General features: G+C 35.1%; 1 protein-coding gene across 4 annotated transcripts in view; it reads right to left on the bottom strand.

Annotated features, from left to right (window-relative positions):
* Window positions 1-20,323, bottom strand: part of CSNK1G3 (casein kinase 1 gamma 3) — a gene marked incomplete at both ends in the record, with an annotated part of 63,178 nt that overhangs the window by 21,296 nt on the left and 21,559 nt on the right. For all 4 annotated transcript variants that reach the window (XM_080362373.1, XM_080362374.1, XM_080362375.1 and 1 more), the window contains 3 exons: window positions 106-191; window positions 8,048-8,282; window positions 9,562-9,710. In XM_080362373.1, coding sequence (XP_080218499.1) covers window positions 106-191; window positions 8,048-8,282; window positions 9,562-9,710 — 470 coding nt within the window. The remainder of the gene's footprint in view (window positions 1-105; window positions 192-8,047; window positions 8,283-9,561; window positions 9,711-20,323) is intronic.

Below are 20,323 nucleotides of genomic sequence, written 5' to 3'. Positions count from 1 at the left end.
TGAAGTTATACAGCTCGCAGACAAACTTCCAAAAAGAAAAAAGATCATGGCAAAAAAAGCTAATGATCTGATAACAGGATACAGGAATATATCAAAAACCACTACCTTTAAACCTTGCCATGGAAGGCTTCCTCTGAGAAAATACATAAACATATGACCTAAAGCTTCCAAATCATCTCTTCTACTTTGCTCTGAAACAAAATTTAATATTATTAGAACATTCAAATTTCAAAGTTTTCAAAGTACATTCCATATTATTTTTAAATAAAATCCATTATTCTTAGGAAAACTAAATGTAACAGAGAATAGCATGTCTTTAGGTAATTAATAGAAAACAGATTTTTACATTTTCACCCTATTTCATTCTGTAATGCTGCTGAAATGATGGTTACACAGTGTATTATGTCTTTTAGTAACAGGTAGTATTTACCTCTAACTTTGATTCTCTCCCTGACAAGGAAGAAAAGCAAAATATCAACATTGTTTCTACTCAGTATTTTCACTATGCTTGAGAAAATGGAGAAACAGAGCAGAAAAATAAACAAAAAAGTATTTGCTAGATTTTGAACACAGGACAGTTAATAAAACCAACCTGGCTTTGATCTGATCAACACAAAATATTGACACAAATACACTGCATTTGAAAAACAATTCTTAATCTTCATATAAAAAGAATAATTTATTCATTACTCTGTCTTCCATTCTTCTCATTTGGACACTGAGTAAACACAGTGTAGCAAATGGACAAGAAAATACCAAACAAATATATGGTAATTTCAAAGAATGGGCTACGTCTCTAGGCCATTATTTCCTCACACCTCTGCCAGTCATATGAGGCTCCTTCATAGTCATGTCTCTTTAACTCATTTTCATGTTTCCAATTCCCTTGTCAACACTCTTCTTGGTTTTGTCCACTCCTCCACTCATTTTCTCAGTGAGAAAGCCCAGACAATCTGGGCTTATTTGAGTTTCTGTGTCAACCCTGCAACATTGCAATTACTGACCTTATGCTATCCTGATGCAAACACGTATGTTAAGAAGAAAGCAGATTTCTATGCCTGACAGTTTTCAGTACACAAGACAAAATGACTCCAGTTGCCTGCAGAAATCCTGTGCTCTTTATGAGATAGGGTGGAAATAGAGATAATGAGTACTTATAAGCACCACTCATGACATTCTTTTTCATAGGAAGCAGATAATGATCTGAATTCGGACAGGACAGAGCTCTCACAGGAAGCTGGGAGGGGACACAGACAGGACAGCTGACCCAAACTAGCCAAAGGGATATTCAACACCATATGATGTTGTGAGGAAGAGAAGGAAAACAGACAAACAGGTACTGCAGCTACTCCTACCCTTGTGCTATACACAGCTACTCATACTCGGGCAACAGGCACTGAGGTTGAACCAGAGAATCAACACATGCTGCCATCAGTTGCCTCTACAGAGAAAAAGAAATACACAAAAAAACCTGGCCTGTGTAGTGAGGGATAATGATGAACCATGGTCATCACAAGATAAAGACAAGAGGCAGAATCAGAGATAATCATCTGATCCCTATTGCTGAGTGAGCTGTGAGATACAGCTCACTGTGAGATACAGCTGCTGTCCCAGTGAGGATATTGTCATCTGGCTCCTCTGATGCTGGCTTAACTGGGCCAGCAGCCTGGAATTAGAGGATAAGGAAGCAAAACACCTGGGATCCTTGTCAAGGGAAGGTAGCATTAACAAGGTGACTGGGAAAAAGACAGAAGCCCTCAGACTCTGGTGGTGACTTCTGTCAGGTGTGAAGAAAAGTTACCTCTTTCAGGAAGATGTTCCTTCTCACCCAGGCAAGTGGACCACCATGGAGAGAGGTATCCAGTACCTGAGGGAATTAGCTGTGCTGGAGGTGATTTGCAATTATCCTAACAATGAGCCTTTACCCAAAGATACAGATGAAGTTCAACGCACACAACTCATGGCAGAAGTGGAGCACACCATCATTGTATGTCAGCTCATTGACAGTAATGTCCTGGAAAGACGGCGGATGAATTGGCTGGCCAGCTCCAGCAATATGAAGGAAGGCTTTCTTCCTCCCTACAAGCCTGCATCTTGGCTATGGAGTAACTGTCAGACATTCTACCTGAGAAACTGTCCTGAGAGTTCCAGAAATTTGAGGGTAAGTTCCACTTCCCACCTGTGCAGACTGGTATCTCAACTATTAGCAGTCTGTTCTTCAGACAGAGAAGAAGGGCTGGTCTTACCTCTGAGTCTCTTAAAGAGACTTCTGATTCACTTTTACAAAAAGTGAGTAATGAATACTACAACCAGGACTAGAGGAGCCCTGCCTCCAGCCATGGGGAGCAGAGGGACAGGTTTACAGGACAGTGTGGATTCCATAGCCTGGCATGTGAGACCTCCAGGAGTACAAGGCTCTAGTGGACACTGGTGCAGTATACCCTAATGCCATCCATCTATGCAGGGGCAGAACATATTATTTCTGGAGTGACAGAGGGATCCCAACAACTGCATTAGATGCTGAAGTGAGTCTAACTAGGAAGGACTAGCAAAAGCACCCCATTGTAACTGGCCCAGGGGCTCCACACATCCTTGGCACAGACTACCTCAAGAGGGTATTTCAAGGATCCAAAAGGGCTTTTGGCATAGCAGCTGTGTTGACAGAAGACATTAAACAGCTGTCTACCTTGCCCAGTCCATCAGCGGACTCTTTTTGGTTTATTTTCTTACAGGATATGGAGGGGGTTCTCTTATTTAAGAACTAAAAAAAAAGTTATTTGATTTCGGAACTTGTTTCATGGCCTTAAACTGACACTATGCCCGAAAAATAAAGTGAATGCTTCCTTTACTTGAAGAATTTGTGTTCTAAAAGTTATGTTTAGAAAGCTCAAACCATGCTATCAAGTGTTAAATATTCATTATAGGAAGTATTAATATTTACACTATAAGTCATTAAATGAAAAAACATTTAATCTAATCTTAAACCTCTTTGGCTCTAATATAGTTCAACAACAACACAGTTTTAGTCTTACTTGGTGAAGAACATTAAAGCTAGCAAACATGACAAGCTTACAGTAGTTCAGCTACTTTTTACACAACCTTTTACTATGTGAGTGCATACAGAATTAAGGTCAGCTTCATAGACAATGCATTTTTGGACAGGTAAGTGGGGTGGGAGGTCTTTCACTATGGTTAAATTACCTGAAATATGCTAATATACTGTTTTAATTAAGACATTGCTCCTTATCAAGAATTTCAAAACTCACTGACATCAGTGATGGTAAGACCTGAAGTAATGAAAATTTTGTCATCACTGTGGTTACAATTAAAAAATATTGTAGCATTCTAGTACATAATGCTGTATTATAACAGTAGGATTCCATTTTCAAACACTTAAAGAACTGTTTAAATAAAGCTGGGACACATTTCTTTTCTACCATGGGGGAAAAGCCAAAATGTATTCTAGTAAGCTAGTTCTCAGAAATGGTTTCAGTACCATTGTGGAAAATATATTCATCTGAAAAAGGAAAAGATTCCTATTTTTATACAACTGTAAAACAATAAGAAAAATATATTAGTTTAAGCTCATAACCACTACTTCCAACAAATATTAAATTTAAAAAAAAAGTAAATAAAACCTTTTATCCATCTGACAAACTTTCAGCTGCAACTGCTAAATCAGTAATAACTTCACGTGGTGAGAAAGTACAGAAAGTTTTCTGCGCTGTATATACTACAAGAAGATGTATTACTGGTGCAGGCTGCCTAAAGAGTCTCCCTCCTTGGAGATATTCAAAAGACATCTGGACACAGTCCTAGACAACCAGTTCTAGGTGGCCCTGCTTGAGCAGGAAGGTTGAATAAGATGACCTCCAGAGGTTCCTGCCAACCTCAACCATTCTGCAATTACCAGTCCACTACTGGAATCTTTCTTATTTGCCAAGGGTCACCAGACACTTCTGTAATGAGGAAAAGAACCACAGTGGCCATGATGCTATGGCAAATGGGGATGATGATTTAAACTCTTCAGTGCTGAAATATGTAACCAGTACCTTCTAATTTTGAGACATTTTCTGAGACTCAAAACAGCAGCTGAGAATGCACAAAACAGAAACAGGGTAATATCCTGATGCCCAGAAGCATCAGTTGAAATAAGGAGAGATTCCTCCCGCCTTTTTTCCCTGTCCACATGAAAACATGTGGGTACAACTGAAAACAATGGTAGACTGTCAGCCAATATCTAACAAAACAGACCTTTGGAAGCTATTGGTCACTGGCTGTGGAAGGTGAATATCAGATGGCTGACAATGAGCTTGGTCTTCCCCTAACACTCAGAAATTGCAGCCCTGTGGCATGGATGACTGAACACTTTGTGAATCAAACTGTGAAACTTCATAGTTTTCTAGTGCAGTTCAGAGGTTTGATAGCTTTAATACTTAATGTTGAAACCTGTAGTTGTCCACAATTTTCTCGATTATCAATTTGGTCTCCTTTCCATGACTACTACCAATCATTGTTCTTTCCTTATACAAGTAAACGTGACCTTCAGTGGTTCAACTTCTAATTTGCTATTGCACTGCAAGCTACAATAAGCTGCTACACAATTTCTTGTAAAATTTACTTTCATCAATTTATTTAAAACCTTGGAATTCTTTAACTTTCTACCACTGTTTTCTACTTAAATAGAGAGAATATCTTTCGGATGAATCATTATTCCCACTACTTTCTAAAGAATATTTTTGCTTTAAAAAAACCCCAAACCTTGCTCATCAGTGAAGAGTTGAGTAGAAAACTATATGAAGTTATTGACATACGTCAGGTATTGAAAAGGTTCCAGAGAGAGACAGAATGTCTTGACATCTAAATATGGAAACCAGGGCTATTTAAGTACTTAAGTCAAAATTCAAAACTTGGTCCCTTCTACTTCTCCACTCTGTTGTCCATGTCAACCTTGTTCACAAATTGCTTATTTGAAGGAAGGATCCTTCCAGAATTCATTTGTATTATAAGAAAAGGAAGTCTGTAAGAATTATAACAAAAAAAACCTCCATCAAACTACCAAGACTCAACTTGCCAGCAAAAGTATTTCTCACTTGTTTCAACTGTTCAAATACAACATGACAGTTAAACTTTGTATGTCAATTAACTTCTTTAGGTACAAAAGCTTTAATCTCAAAAAAAAAAAAAAGAAAAGTAAACTGGGTAACTGTTTCACAGCTGCTCTGTTACATATAAACCCACTTAAAGTTAGCCAAGCAAGTTGAATTCTAGGATGCTTACCAAGTCAAAAGTCTCAGTTGCTTTTCACAAGACTTAGTTATGTTCTAGATATTAGACGTGTTTCTTTGACAAATGATATTGTTGAAATTTGTGCATTTCTGATGTATAAGTACAAAGAATTACACCAGTGCTTCACAGACTTAGCAGAAACTACCTAAAATATATGTTACTTAAATTAATACTCTACTTTCTACAGAAGCTATTCCATAAAACTGAGCAGATATGCACAACAGCCCAATCTCCCACCTTTGAAGTGAAGCAACTATTGTTTTATTTTCAGAACCTCCCCCAAAAAGCAAGTATATAAAGAAGGTAGTCACCTTGTGCAGATGTTTCCAGCATGTTAAACTGCCAATGGTATTTTAAAATCAACTCAGAAGTCTGCCTCACAAATCAATTTTCAGTTACAAAGGCAAGACAGGTACACATTAAATAGCACTTTTTCCATTTCCCTAACAAAATACATAGTGTGTGCATACATAAAAACTTATTTAAATTTAGGTGAACACTACCCAAATGTAACTCTCATCAAGTAACTGGGATTGTCTTTCAGAAATTGTCCAACTCAGTGATTTTTGACCACATGCTTCCAATAATCTGGAGATCTTATATTCACTTACATATGGATAAATAACATAGCCATAGCTACACTTGCTTCCTTCTCCCTACTTTTTGGAGAAATTTTAGGTTGTTTTAGGAACCTGTGGAAAAAGCAAGATCAACTGATGTCAGAATCTGGAATGAATGTCAGAATTTGCTTGCAAATCATGAAATTAAATTCTTCAGCTTTGATCGTGAAGAAACAAAGAAGCCAGAGGATGCAAAGATGCATGTCAGGTAAAATACAATTCAAAACTAATTTTAAATTATAAAGTAATATTTAGTCATGTGAAATCAAAATCCTTTAGAAATGTCAACATAGAAAAACGTATTCTTTTTACCACCAGTTAAATGCATCTGCTTAAGTCTTACTCCTATCTGTTTTGTAGATTTGTAGGTTTTGTTTGATTTGAAAAAGCTCCAGGTTCTTCAGCTTGCCTGGAGATGCTGAAAATTTCCCAAGTTTGATGACATGAAGTGCTGTGGAAGGACATGTTGTAAACACAGATCTACATTTGCCATGGAATGCACTGAACAGTAATTGTTTGTACTCTTCCTCTACATTCTCATATAAAAGACATATCTGAAGTCAGTTTAGTAGTCAAGAAAGTTACTGAGATCTTTCATTCCAATTAATTTTGAGACTAAGGCAGACAAGAAAAGAAAGGCCGAAATAGACAGAAGAGCTTCATACTAAATAAGTAAAACAATTTTTGCCTATACATGAGGTAATTCAATTCCATATTAAGAAGGCATAAAGGCTGAACACACATGCCTAATTATTGTTCTTTAAAGGATATCTGTTATTACTTCATTATTAAAAAATAGATTAAATTGAACTACATTTGAGGTGCTGGAATGCGTCCAAAGAGCTGTTGAAGGGTCTGGAACACAAGTCTTATGAGTAGAGGCTGAAGGAACTGAATTTTTTAGCCTGGAGAAAACAAGACATTACTGCTCTGTACAACTGCCTGAATGGACGTTGTTGGTCTCTTCTACCAAATAACAAGGGATAGGACAAGAGGACACAGCCTCAAGTTGCACCAGGGGAGTTTTATATTGGATATTAGGAAAAATGTCTTCACAGAAAAGGTTGTCAGACATTGAAACAGGATGCCCAGGGAAGTGGTTGAGTTAGCATCCCTGGAGGTGTTTAAACAATGCACAGATGAGGCACCTAGGAACATGGTTTAGTGGTGGACTTCACAGTGTTAGGCTGGACTTGATGACAAGTCTTTTGCAACCTAACTGACAATATGAGTCTATATGTTAAGATCATTCCACCGGCTGCAGTTGCTAGCCACAAGCTGTTATAGTCTGATTTTATTGATAAAGCACCTCATTACTATCTGTAAAATGTGAAAGGTTTCTCATCTGCCATGTTAGTAAAAAAGACCTTTGAACAATCAGTGTTGTGCAACGTATTTTATGACCAAAGAGCAACTTAATTAGTGATTACCATGCAATGATAAGCAACTGGCTTACACAAATTCAAAGATGTCCAACCTGTTTTCACTAGAAAACTTCTATATAACCGAAAGAAAGACCACCTTGAGTGCACCTTGTTCCAGCTAAATTTATGCAATAACAACTTACCTCTCTGCATATATCCTGTCATTTCTTTAGCTGATCATATTTACAATAGCATAACCTTCAGTTACTTTGACAAAGCCTCATTAAGAGTATAAACAATAAAGAAAAAAAAAAAAACAATAAATCAGCAAATATAAGCTACTTTTATTCCCCTGCATGGTGCATTTCAGCAGGATTAAAAAAACTGGCAAGGTAGCATTAAAAACCTGTGTTGTTGCAATCTGTTCACTATGAAGTCTTTAATAAGCATATCTACTTTCACCCCACCCCACTATGGTATACTTCTAATATGGAGACGTTATGATACAAAAAGATACACCTCAGATTTGTGTTATGGACATATAAGAAAAATAACATAAGTATTTGCTGAGACATGACCATGATGATTAGAGAGACAGAAAACCTTATTCTCATGAATAGTATTTCCATAAGGAGCAAGTATAATTTTGTGTAGTACACAAATCTTGCAGTTCTTAATGACTACAGACTGAGAAAAACTACAAATTGAAAACAAGATGATTTCAGAGAGATGACAGCTGTTGCATTGTTTTCAGTCATTAAAAAGCACACATACCTTTTCCTGAATGTGTATTTATACTCATGTATCTAGCTGTTCCTGTAAGGCTCTTGTGTTCTCGATATGGTATGTGCTTCTTTGTTTCTGGATCTATATACTCCTTTGCCAAACCAAAATCTATAATATGAATAATATGCTGGGTTTTGTTTCCAGGTCTTCCTATTAAGAAGTTCTCAGGTTTTACATCTCTGTATATCAAGTTCTTTGAATGGACATATTCCATACGAGAAATCTTTAATAAAAGAAAAAAAAATATTTAAGCCTCAGGTGGCCGCATTGCGGTAGAAGCTGAATATCTTACATTGACTTTATATTTAGAGGAAATCACCCCACATAATCCCTTAAAACCAAATGATTATTGCTCATAACAATGTATCTCCCAATTCAAGTCAATGAAAATTGTACACATCCCCTAAGTAGATACACCACTTGGTGTACTGGAAACTTCCACATTGGACGTTAGACGTGAATCCGTATATAATAACAGAAGTTATCTTCATAAGGGTAGCTGACACTAAGTATGTTCTGTGCACATTATAACCAGAAATCATGTCATCAAGCAGTGAGGAAAGTTTCATATAGATCTATTACATATTAAAGGTATAAATTAGAGAAGCACTGAAAGTTCACCACTATGCATATAACCTTCGTTCTAGCTGTATTGCTATCAAAATTTATATAATCAGAAAGGAACAGTAAGTTTTAAATAAAGATGATCTTTAGGACTGTGATGCTTTGAGCATTTTAGAAAATTAACTTCATGCTCTTGACTGTAAATAAGCTGAATATGTCTATATGTCTATAGCTGCAGGCCTATTATACAACTACAGTCATGTTTGTAACAGCTACTTTCACACTACATAGTAAGAATGTCACTATTTATTTATGGAAGTGGAGGTTTAGTATCATTAATATTTCATAAGAACTTATTTAAAACATATGGTATCAAAGTATATATGCAAAGCCTTATTCCTCTTTCTCTTGTTTTCTACTCCCACCATCCTCAGGTGGGAACCAAATCAGGAAATCTTCAAAGAAAGGGAAAAATTCTTCATTTAATTATTTTGTGCTATTTTAGTATTTCTGGAAGGGTTTGGGGTATTTTTTCCTTTGTTCATTTGCTTGCTTTAAGAGAATGCCAAGGAAAAATATTTACACTATTTAGAAGTCCCGTCCAACTGTTTTTGTGAATGAAAGTTATTTTTGTTTCATGGACATTTTCTTTCTAATTTTGTCAAACTAAAATTTGCAATTTCAGATTGTGACTATAAGAACTCGGAAGACATAATGAAACTGCACTAATGTAACAACTGTTGAAAACCCAGAACAAAGTAAGTAGAAGTGGCATAAAACAGTCTCCCCGCTAAAACTGTGTCATAGGCTCTTTAGAAGCCATCAACACCAATTTAAAACATGAAGTGCAAATCTCTTAAGTGAAATAAGCATTTGATCCATTGAAAACTGACTTAATGATTCTAATGAACACTAAAATTAATATCTATTCTACTTACCAACTGTATGGCTATCATAAGAACGGTTTTAAGAGAAAATGTCCTACCACACAAATCAAATAAATCTTCCAGACTAGGTCCAAGTAGTTCTAGCACCATAGCATTATATTTGCCACATGGGCCAAAATAGTAAACCTGAGGTATTCCATCTGTAAAAGGAAGATAAAAAGTAATTAAAAGGAGTTAAATAAGATGAATGAACATACCAATAAAATTCCTACTGCATTTCACATTGATATGAAGTTAAAAATTTTTCAAACAAAAGCAACAATAAAAACTTGTAAAAACTGCACGTAAGAGATGCAATGGGTATAACAAAGGTAGCACAGGTTTGTTGAATATTTTATTAATATCATGTGTTTGACTTGTCAAAGATTTAAAGCTTTATATAAAAAAATAAAAATCAGAACCTGTCTGCTAGGGTTTTTTTAACAGTAACTTGAAACAGGATTTTAAAAAGTTATAAAGTGTTGTTTAAATAAGCTCCTTTTCATAAAGATAGGTGTTTAAATTAAGCTTTTAAAATTAAAGCTACGATAAACCTATATTCAGGAACAAAACCACATTATATACAGAAATCACTTAAAAATCCAAAAGATATTGAGTCTTCAAGTTTAATGAGACATTATGTCAAGTTATACAGAAAATAAATATAACATAAATGACAAATTGTTATAGTCATCACTTGTATTACTGTTTTTGCTCAAATACAAGCATTTTCTATTTAAATTGCAGTGCAAGTCTTCTTCTGTCTCCTCTTACCCTGTTATTTTTGGCTTCTGTTTACATAGTACATAAAAGAAAACATCTTCCTTAAATGTGAGTTAGTCTGTTCACAGAATCACAGAATGGTTGGTGTTGGAAAGGACCTCTGGAGATCATCTAGTCCAACCCACCTGCTAAAGCAGGTTCACCCAGAGCAGATCGCACAGGAATGTGTCCAGGTGGGTCTTGAATGTCTCCAGAGAAGGAGATTCCACAACCTCTCTGGGCAGCCTGTTCCAGTGCTCTGGCATCCTCCAGGTAAATAAGCTTTCCCTCGTATTCAAATGGAACCTCCTGTGCTTCATTCTGTGCCCGTTGCCCCTCATCCTGTCGTTGGGCACCACTGAAAGGAGTCTGGTCCCAATCTTTTGACACCCATCCTTGAGATATTTATAAACACTGATGAGATCCCCTCTCAGCATTCTCCAGGCTGAACAGACCCAGCTCTCTCAGTCCTTCCTCATGAGAAAGATGCAACATACCCCTAATCATCTTTGTAGCCCACCACTGGACTGCCTCCAGTAATTCCTTGTCCTTCTTAAACTGGGGAGCCCAGAACTGGGCAGAGGGAGAGGACAACCTCCCTTGCCCTGCTGGTCAGGCTTTTCATAATGCACCCCAGGATATCATTGGCCTTCTTGGCCACAGAGGCACATTGTTGACGCATGGTCAACCTGCTGTCGACCACAACTCCCAGGTCCTTCTCTGCAATGTTGCTTTCCAGCAGGCCAACCACTAACTTGTACTGCTGCCTGGGGTTATTCCTCCCCAGGTGCAGGACCCTACACTTGCTCTTGCTGAACTTTATCACATTCTTCTCTGCCCAGTCCTCCAGCCTTGTCCAGGTCTCCATGAACGGCAGCACAGCACTAAAAATCTAAAAACCACAGTATGGAAGTTTGTGGTATTTGTTGTTTTTTGGGTTTTTTTTTTATTCTGGGTTTTTTTGGTTGGTTTTGTTTGTTTGATTTGGCTTTGGTTTTTTGTTTGTTTGCTTTTGGTTTTTGTTCGATTTGTGGTGGGGTTTTTTGTGGTGTTTATTTGGTTTGGTTTGGTTTTTCGATCTAGATTTCTAGTGAAATATATGGTAGACTGAGACTCATTAATTCACACTGCATGAAGGACAGTTTTTTTTAATGTAATCATAAGAAGAGATAATGAAGGGGATTTTTATAAGCTTCAGGGGGAACCTATGGTAAATATTCACCCTGTTTTCACTTCTGAAGTATCACACCAGAGACAAATCTTAACTTCTTACATTATTTTAAAAATTGATGTCCAGTAAGAATCCATTAGATGCTGTTCTTACTGTCAAATCATCAACTTGTTTTAGAAGAAAAAGATCCTTGAACAAAAATCTCACATTTAAAGTTTTATACTAACAAACAAAAAATGTTTAAATTTTAGGGGGTTTTTGCTTTTGTTTTTGTTGGTTTTGTTGGTTTGTTTGTTTTTTCCTTTGGTTGGTTGTTTTTGTTGTTTTACTTAAAAAATTACTAAAACAAAAATTAAGTTCAGAATAAAACATACATAATTTCCAAACACTATATCTAGGATGACAAATATCCTACTGTATGTTCAGGTAACAATCCCTTAAATACTTTGTAAGCAGGTATAAAATACATCTACCTAGGAGGGCAAAAGGCAAATTTCATGTTAAAGCTACACTTGTTTTCAAATCCTGTAGAGAGTCTAAAACGTGAGCTGTCACTCTGATACCTTATTTCTCATTCTAACACTTTTCCTGTTGTTAAATAGGTGTTATATTCTACAACACAAAACACTTGGAGAATATATTAATTTGCTGTTCATAAAAACTACAAAAACCTAAGACTGTACTTTTTGTTGAAAAATTGATTTTTGTTTAGTTTTCTCTGGTAGCATTCCAGAAACCCTGGCAAGGTTGTCTTGAAAACTAGGGTAAAAAGTCACATGTGTTACACTGAGAAGATGCCCTTACTATGTACTCTGTTATCAGAATCATTGAACAAAGGTCTCCTGATGCGCACAGCTTAGAACAGCAAAACTACGTTACCCAAAAAATTACTTCTTTTTGCTTAAGAGAAGCATAATGAGCATGGCCATATAACACTTCTCCTGGCTAGGCAGAAGAATGATTAAAAAACAGATCAGTTAAACATATCTAAACCTTTAGCAGAGACATAATCATTTTTAGTTTCAGTTAGCAGTGTACATAAGATCACCCACATCATTAGAAAGTGCTTCCTGAAAAAATATTTGACAAAATAAACGCAGGCATCAAAAGACTGTAAATTTTCTTTAATAATCTCAAGCACTGCATTTACAATTACGCTACCAATAATGCCATGTTCTATCTTTATGTTCATATATCTTCATATATAGTCATATACTTTATCAATAAGATGAAGAGCATATAGATTCCAAAAAGCAATACAAAAATATTCTGCACTTCTAGACTCTATAGCTTTATATAAACAAACACCTGCCTTAAAAAGCCAGGCAGTTTCCAAGTTTGAAAATATAAAAATTTAAAGCCTTATGATCCAATTTTACTTTAGCTTTTTTGTACATATGCATAGTGTGACTACTTAATAAAAAATAACTTGATACCACTGCCCCTATTCACCTTGTACTTCCTCATATGCACAAGATCTCTTCCTCATTCAGCAGAATAAATTTTGTTCACTTAAGGAAGTATTCTGGATTTTTTTTGCTCTTCAGTATGTATCCTGTCTGTCTCACTTACTCTAAATATTCAATACACTGAAAATGTAATTTTCCTTTCATTTGAGCTTTTTCTATGCCATCCATTGCTACAATACTGTACTACATAGAACTACAAAATCTGTTTTCGGAATAGCGTAATGAAACAACTGGATTCTGTGTTCCTTGTAATTTTGTCCACTATAGCTTTGGGTAAAATTAAAAATAAATAAAATAATAATAATAATAATAATAATAATAATAATAATAATAATAATAATAATAATAATAATAATAATAATAATAATAATAATAATAAACAAAAACAAACAAAAACAAACAAAAACAAAACAAACAAAACAAACCCTTACTGTATTAGCAAAGCAAAAAGCAAATGAATGCAGCATGTTTAAAAGCATTTTCACTAATCTTTTTTCCTAGAAGTGAGAATAATGAATAATGAAATAATGAAGAATCAAAACATAGCCCCTAAAAACCCAGTTTAACTGTTCCATTTTCTGAAGACTAGAGCTTTCATTTACTTTTTAAATATGTATTATCAGACACATACTCATACTAATATACTTAACATGCATAATCATACGAGTTTCAGGACGACTTCAAAAGAGTAGCTTATTGCTACTAAAGAAGGAGCACATTGCTCACTACATCAGAACATGGTACAAGATAGTGTTTTAATTCTAAAAATATCATCCATATATTGTACACATAAGGGGATATCTTAATTCTAGAATTCAAGTTTTCTGCCTCTACTTTCTGGTGTGGTAGAATTACACACAGAGATGTGGATGTATCCCCAGCAGCAAATTGTTATCCAGATGTACAGACAAAAAAAAAAACCACAACAAAACAAAACACAAAACAGAAACCACCCAAAACAAAAACAAAAACAAGCACCTCACAAACAAACAAACAAAACCACAACCTAAAACCACAAACCACCTAAGCATAGAAAGAGAAAGAAAAACACTGGGAATCTGGAAAAAAGAGTACCACTTGTAATGGCCTGAGATGTGTTCTGAGAATCTCTGTTCTTATACTTGCATGTTTAAAAACATTAACTCCAAAATACTTTCAAGAGAAGTTAGTTGGTGTAAGAAAATGAGAAGAAAATACTGGGAACTTGTAAGACACATCCTGGTCTTCTTTCTGTGAAATTAAAGAAGTCAGTGTTCTTTGGTATCTTGTGCTCAATAACTACTTTGATTACTATGCAACCCTTTCTATTAGGTTGACAGATCTTCTGTGCCATTCCCAAAAATCCTTTTTAAAAATAAGTACACCACTACACTTCCGCCCAAATTATGTGCACAATTCAACGCTTGTCACACTGATGTCACTATAAAATTACAAATAACTTCCTATTCTTCCACCAATGAAGAAACTTATCTGTGGCCAAAAAATATTATCACATAGTAGCACTAAATTACTTGAACACTATAACAACTAATTCCTTTCTAGGTTTACAACTCTGAATACAGTATCCTTATTTTCAGATATGAATCATATTTGCTTATCTTTTTATATTTTTACTTGCTTACAAGTAAAATGCTTTCATTTGAACAGACTCAATTTACTAAAGCCATCTACAATGCTTTATGTGATGGCCCTGTCATAAAATTGTAAATCCATTTTAAACCAATATGACTCCCAATAACATTTTACACATGGCAAAAGCAAGAAAGTCTGGACTTGGAAATCCACTACTTGCATACTGCTTGGATTCCAGTTTCTTTTTCTGGAAAAGTTAGTTTTCATTAGCCACCTAAAAAGATGGCTGCTGTACACCAGTGGGTTCTGAAATAGAGTGCAAACACACAAAAAATGCACAAGACTAGGGTACTGGAAAAATATGAGAATTTTTTTTTTTTTTTTTTAATCTAAAAACAAGAAACAAAGCATTGCTAATATCAAAAATACAGCTTGACACTGAAGCCCTCACTCAGTCGGATGGTTGTGTCACATACAGTACATGTGGAAGAGATTCTGGCAGGAGAGTGGGAATGGAGAGATGATGACAGCAATGTATTCATTTGTTCACTTTTGGCTTATTGTAGTTTACATGTGCCCAGTTAAGTGGATTATATTGTCTAGCTTTCATTAAACTATCCCTCACAATACAAACAAGCAGCTTAAAACAATTCCTACAAAGAAACCACATATTGAAGATAAAGCTACTAATGCTAGGACAAGCAAACAACAAAACATCAGAGCTGGCACTTATGCTCCTTGTAAAAGTTTATTTTCAAGAATTCCTTGAAAAGCTAACTACAGGAGACTATCACCTTGTGCCTATCAGATCAAGAAAACTGCATTAAGTATTCCATATAAATTATCACACTCTGATAAAAATTGTGCATCAAAATATCAATTAAAAATATTATCAAAATACAATCAAAATATCAAGTAAGTGTCACATATCCTCCAGTTCGTAATTTTCTTCCATAAATGTATATACTGCAATCCCCTAAGTATTTTACTAAGTCAGACTTGCACTTTGCTTTATATTCAGAAAGCTGAAAAGGAAAACAAGTTATGTTTTCTCCTTTTTGCAGTTTCTCAGGACTAAGTAATGAGTTACTGAATAGAATTACCTCTGTCACCTGTCAAGACTGGTTTATCACTTAAGTGCGTTAGTCCACCATGTTTATGTAGATGATGTCTAGAAAGTTTTTAAAGCTGACACATCTGACTTCCTCTGAAATGATGACAAGATAAAAACATCAGAAACCTGATTTAAACCTGAGGCTACGTGCTGGTTGCTGCAATTATCTCATGCAACATACATGATGAGTAGCATGAACACAGATCAGTATCTTACAGCAAAAACTCCAGCTACTTGCTTTAATGCAGATACTAGATAGTAACCTCAATTATTGCATGTGTGTCTTCATTCAGAAAGAAACAAACAAAAAAAAAATCCACAAAATTTTAAAAGCGCAAAACAAAAAACAACAAACAAACAAACAAACAAAAACCCAAACTAATTAACAAGGAGTAGACTGACGTCAAAAAATATGTAACACACAGGTCAATGGCAATATCACTCACACTTAACCTTGTGTTCCCAATTTACCACTGACATAATTTTGACCCATATCTTGGCAAAGTATCTCTGTAAAATACAACCTGAATTTGTAAAGCTATCAAGCAAGTACGCAGCCTTTCAATGCTTTTCAGTTTCTTGTAATATTAGTTTCCTTCTAGAGTTTCCTCTCAGATAGTCAAGAAACACACCTACTGATGTGATCTGCGTTATATCTTATTGCTTAGATTGTTTGCTAAATCAGATCCATAAATGTCAGTAAAATACAAAAGATCGCACTTGTAGAACAGGCATTCCATATCCAGCTTCCTACATCCCACTGTCTTTTACTTGTAGTTCTAATTTTCATATGTGGCTACTAATTGGACACAAGCAAAATACCCTAAAGTGAGCAGCTGGAAGATCTGCAGTAACAGCCATCTTCCATGGCACATGTGTACAGGTACTCTGTCAACAATGCAATTCAACAACCTGCCACAAATACAAGTATGCCCTAATAAGCCTACAGAATCTGGCCAGAATCCTCTGATAGTAAGCAATTACAAAATCCAGAATAGTGTCATATGTGGTTTTTACTTGAAGTAATGCAGCATAGACAGAGGGCAGTATAATTTCTGGAAATGTAGCATTTTATAGCTATTGAAACCATGCTCATCCATGCACTGTAGAACTCTAAACATGGAACAAGACACTATAAAAGAAATGTGATTTCAGCACTGCTGAAATGCTATGTTGGAGGCACACATTGCAACACTTGGACTACTTTTTGTATTTATAAATACAAGAATATATTTACAAATATAAGAAATAGTAATTTTTTCTACTAAAATTGATCCAATAACTATTTCCCTTACTAAAACACAACTAGATATGCATTCTTATCGTAAGCCTTATTAAATCAAATATCCATTTATGCAGCATTCACTGTGTTCTGTGAACCTTACCATCAAGCTTTCTTCACAGTTTCATCTATCTATTATTTTTTATCCAAAAATCACTGACTCTGAAATCTGTGTTTGACGTCACATTCCAACATCAGTGCAATTCCTTTTTATACTTCCAGGCTTCTTATGGCCAGTAATTATTGTTTCTCAGAAACGTTAGCATGCGCACCTATAAGCTACATTTAAATTTATGCAGCTGCCATTCTTACCAGATCTTTCGCACTCATTCTAGGGAAAAAAAATACTTTAAATATAAATTGAGAATATTTTGTACATTTCCTTAAGCCAAATGCTAGAAAGGACTTGTAGAAAACAAGAAAAACTGCCCACAAAATTTCTTATCACTTAAGCTTATAGGTTTTGTTGGACTCTACTTAAGTAATAGATTTGCAATTATCAACATTGTTCATTCACTTAAATGTAAATACTAGTATATTCATATTAACAACTGAGCAGCTAAACCCTCCTCTTAATCAGCAGCCACAGAACTCAAAACTGAGTCAGCTTTTTCCCCAAACAACTGAAAACAAAACCACAGCAGTCATCATTACAGAGATTAGCAGTACCTATGAACAGATAATCCTTCAGTCAAAAGATTAATCATTTGATTCAGGTTTAGTGCCTTTAACGAATTTTTAAATCAAGCACAGAGCATAACTTGCTAAGTTCACCTGCCCTGTGTTTTTATTATTTGAAATAAAAAACTAACTGCTTGAATTTGAGATTCAACTAACTGCTGATTGTTTATTTTCCCACATAATAGCCAAAACCAAAGTATTACAAAAGTAATAAAGCAGGACAGCATTAATTAAAAAAATGTAAAATAATGAGTTTTAGAGTAAATTCTCAGTTACCCATCTAAGACTATAGCTCAAAGCAATGTTCATGTGAAGTTACTAAAAAAATCACTTTGGATTTATACTGAATAACTTTTAGCAAAATAAATGGACAGGTTATGAAGTGAAACAACTCAAAGGTACACACATAAGAACTCATAAAACATTACTTACATACAGAAAACTAACACTACCCTGAACTGAGTTACTTGCTATCTCTGTAGCTAACAGCTAGGCATTTTGTCTTCAACTTCCATTGTTACTGATTGCTAGAAACATAATGCGTTTTAGAAATGAAATTATATGTTTAAATCTGAAGCTTCAGTAAACTATTACCATTTTAATTAAATAGTGGAAACATTCAATTAATTAATAGGTTTGCACATATATCACATTAGAGTACTCTTGTAAAAATCATCTTTTTAAACTCACTTTGAACCCTGCTAACTTCCACCATTTTTACCCTACAATAAACAGCAAGTGCAGGGTGACAATCCCAAAGTATTTTGAAAAATACAGAATGGGGTAAGCTATTTTACATTGTTTCTATAAGGGCCACAAACAAAAATGATCATTTGTCACATTAATCTAGATATAAGTCTAGCACTACAATAGGACTTGCTACTGAGATATTTCCTCATGATGTGGCAGAATATCAATCTAGGAAGTAAGTTTCAATCTACCTATTGAGAAGGGAATTGAGACCATAAGACATAATACGCACCACATCTAGATGTCTTTTAAATACCGCCAGGAATGGTGACTCAACCACTTCCCTGAGCAGCCTGTTCCAAAGCTTGATAACCCTTTCTGTGCATAAGCTTTTCCCAAATATCCAATCTGGTAAAGATTACACACAGATTTGTTCTTGTACTGACAGTATTTACTAGTTTCTCTACCTTCCAAAATCACACTATGCCAGCACTGCAACCGTCTTCAACCACTAATCCAGCAGTAACTTTTTCATTACCACTGTCCGAGTAGGATGATTCTGCTATGTCTAAGGCAGGCTCCCATTACCTCAAAACTGCAAAATACACTTTTAGATAGCAAAGCAGAGTGCATTTACCACACGACTGCTAGTACCAAGACACAAAAAAGACTGTTATGCAATACTTAGCATTCATTTCACACTGGCTATAACCTTTTAAATTACAACACTTTTTTCCATAGTACACAAATATGTATCTTACATGTGCACTAGCCAACGGCCACCCTGCAAGTAAAGTGTTTGACTGACAGTTTTAAGAACAGAAGTGTTAACTGGACTTGAGCTAATTAACAGAAGTACGGAAGTTAAATAAAATGCCATTAGCAATACTGAACATCTGCCTTCTCTGAAATGTTAATACAGCAGCTTCTAATGTATGATAACCTACAACTGAATAGATCTTTGTCTTTTTCAAAACAGAACTCAAATGAAAAACTAGAATTTAACAACAGATACCCCTGGTTGCTAAGGACAGGTACCATAGTAACAGATTGTTTTTCATAAAACAGCAGTACTGCAGACACAAGCTCTACTAAGGCAGGTTAAACAGCAGGAGCCATATGCCATCCTCTGGTTCCACTTGTCAGATGGGTAAGTACAAAAGAGTCCTCTTTCACTTGTAAAAACTCCCAGTTGTTACGATTCATGACCCACAGATTTACTAAGAGACATTAGAAAAATCAGACAATAAAAGTTGAATACTTTTTATGCCCATCAACACATAACAATACAGAACTTATTTTAATACGTACACTGGACTCCTTATTGCAAAAGGCAACTGAACCATACTGTAAATACCTACCTGTCAAATAAATAAAATAAATTAAAATGTTTCACTAATAAGGTTTTTAAATTCAAAAAAAAACCACATTAAAAGAATTCTGAGCTTTACTGCCAAATACTCAAATTCAGCCAGATACTGATTTTTCCCCTCCCTTGGATCCTCCTAGTAGGAAAGCACACTGAATCCAGGTACAGTTGAATTATGGGTATAGAACATGAAATACATCTACAGTTCATCCTTGTAGCATAAGGAGAAACACTGGCAGTGTACAAGATTAATTTTAAAAATCAATAAAAAACACAAAACTTTTTATATTAATTCCAAAAGTCTTAGTGTAATTTCAGGTAAGAATTCAGCTATAGTTTTATTTGTACTACTCTATTTATCATAAGGTATCAGTTTTGTTACCACTTATACTTGGATGTTAAGAAAAAATACTTTTGACTAAAATTTTATTGGATAGTTTAAATTCCACCTGAGGTTGCTCATTCAGTTCACTAGAAATTTCTGCATACTAACTAAATGATCTCTAACTTCATGAGGAGAGTATGCTCACAGCTACTGAAAGTCAGAACTATGGCAGAAAAGAGACACCAGTTTTCATGAAAATCTCTATTGGTATATAAAACTTAAATGAAAGTTAAATAATGATGCAACTAAAATAAGTCACATCTTTAAACCAATTTTAAA

The sequence above is a fragment of the Nesoenas mayeri genome (genome assembly GCF_963082525.1).
Source record: "Nesoenas mayeri genome assembly, chromosome: Z".
Lineage (NCBI taxonomy): Eukaryota > Metazoa > Chordata > Aves > Columbiformes > Columbidae > Nesoenas > Nesoenas mayeri.
This window is presented reverse-complemented; position numbering and strand designations above follow the sequence as displayed.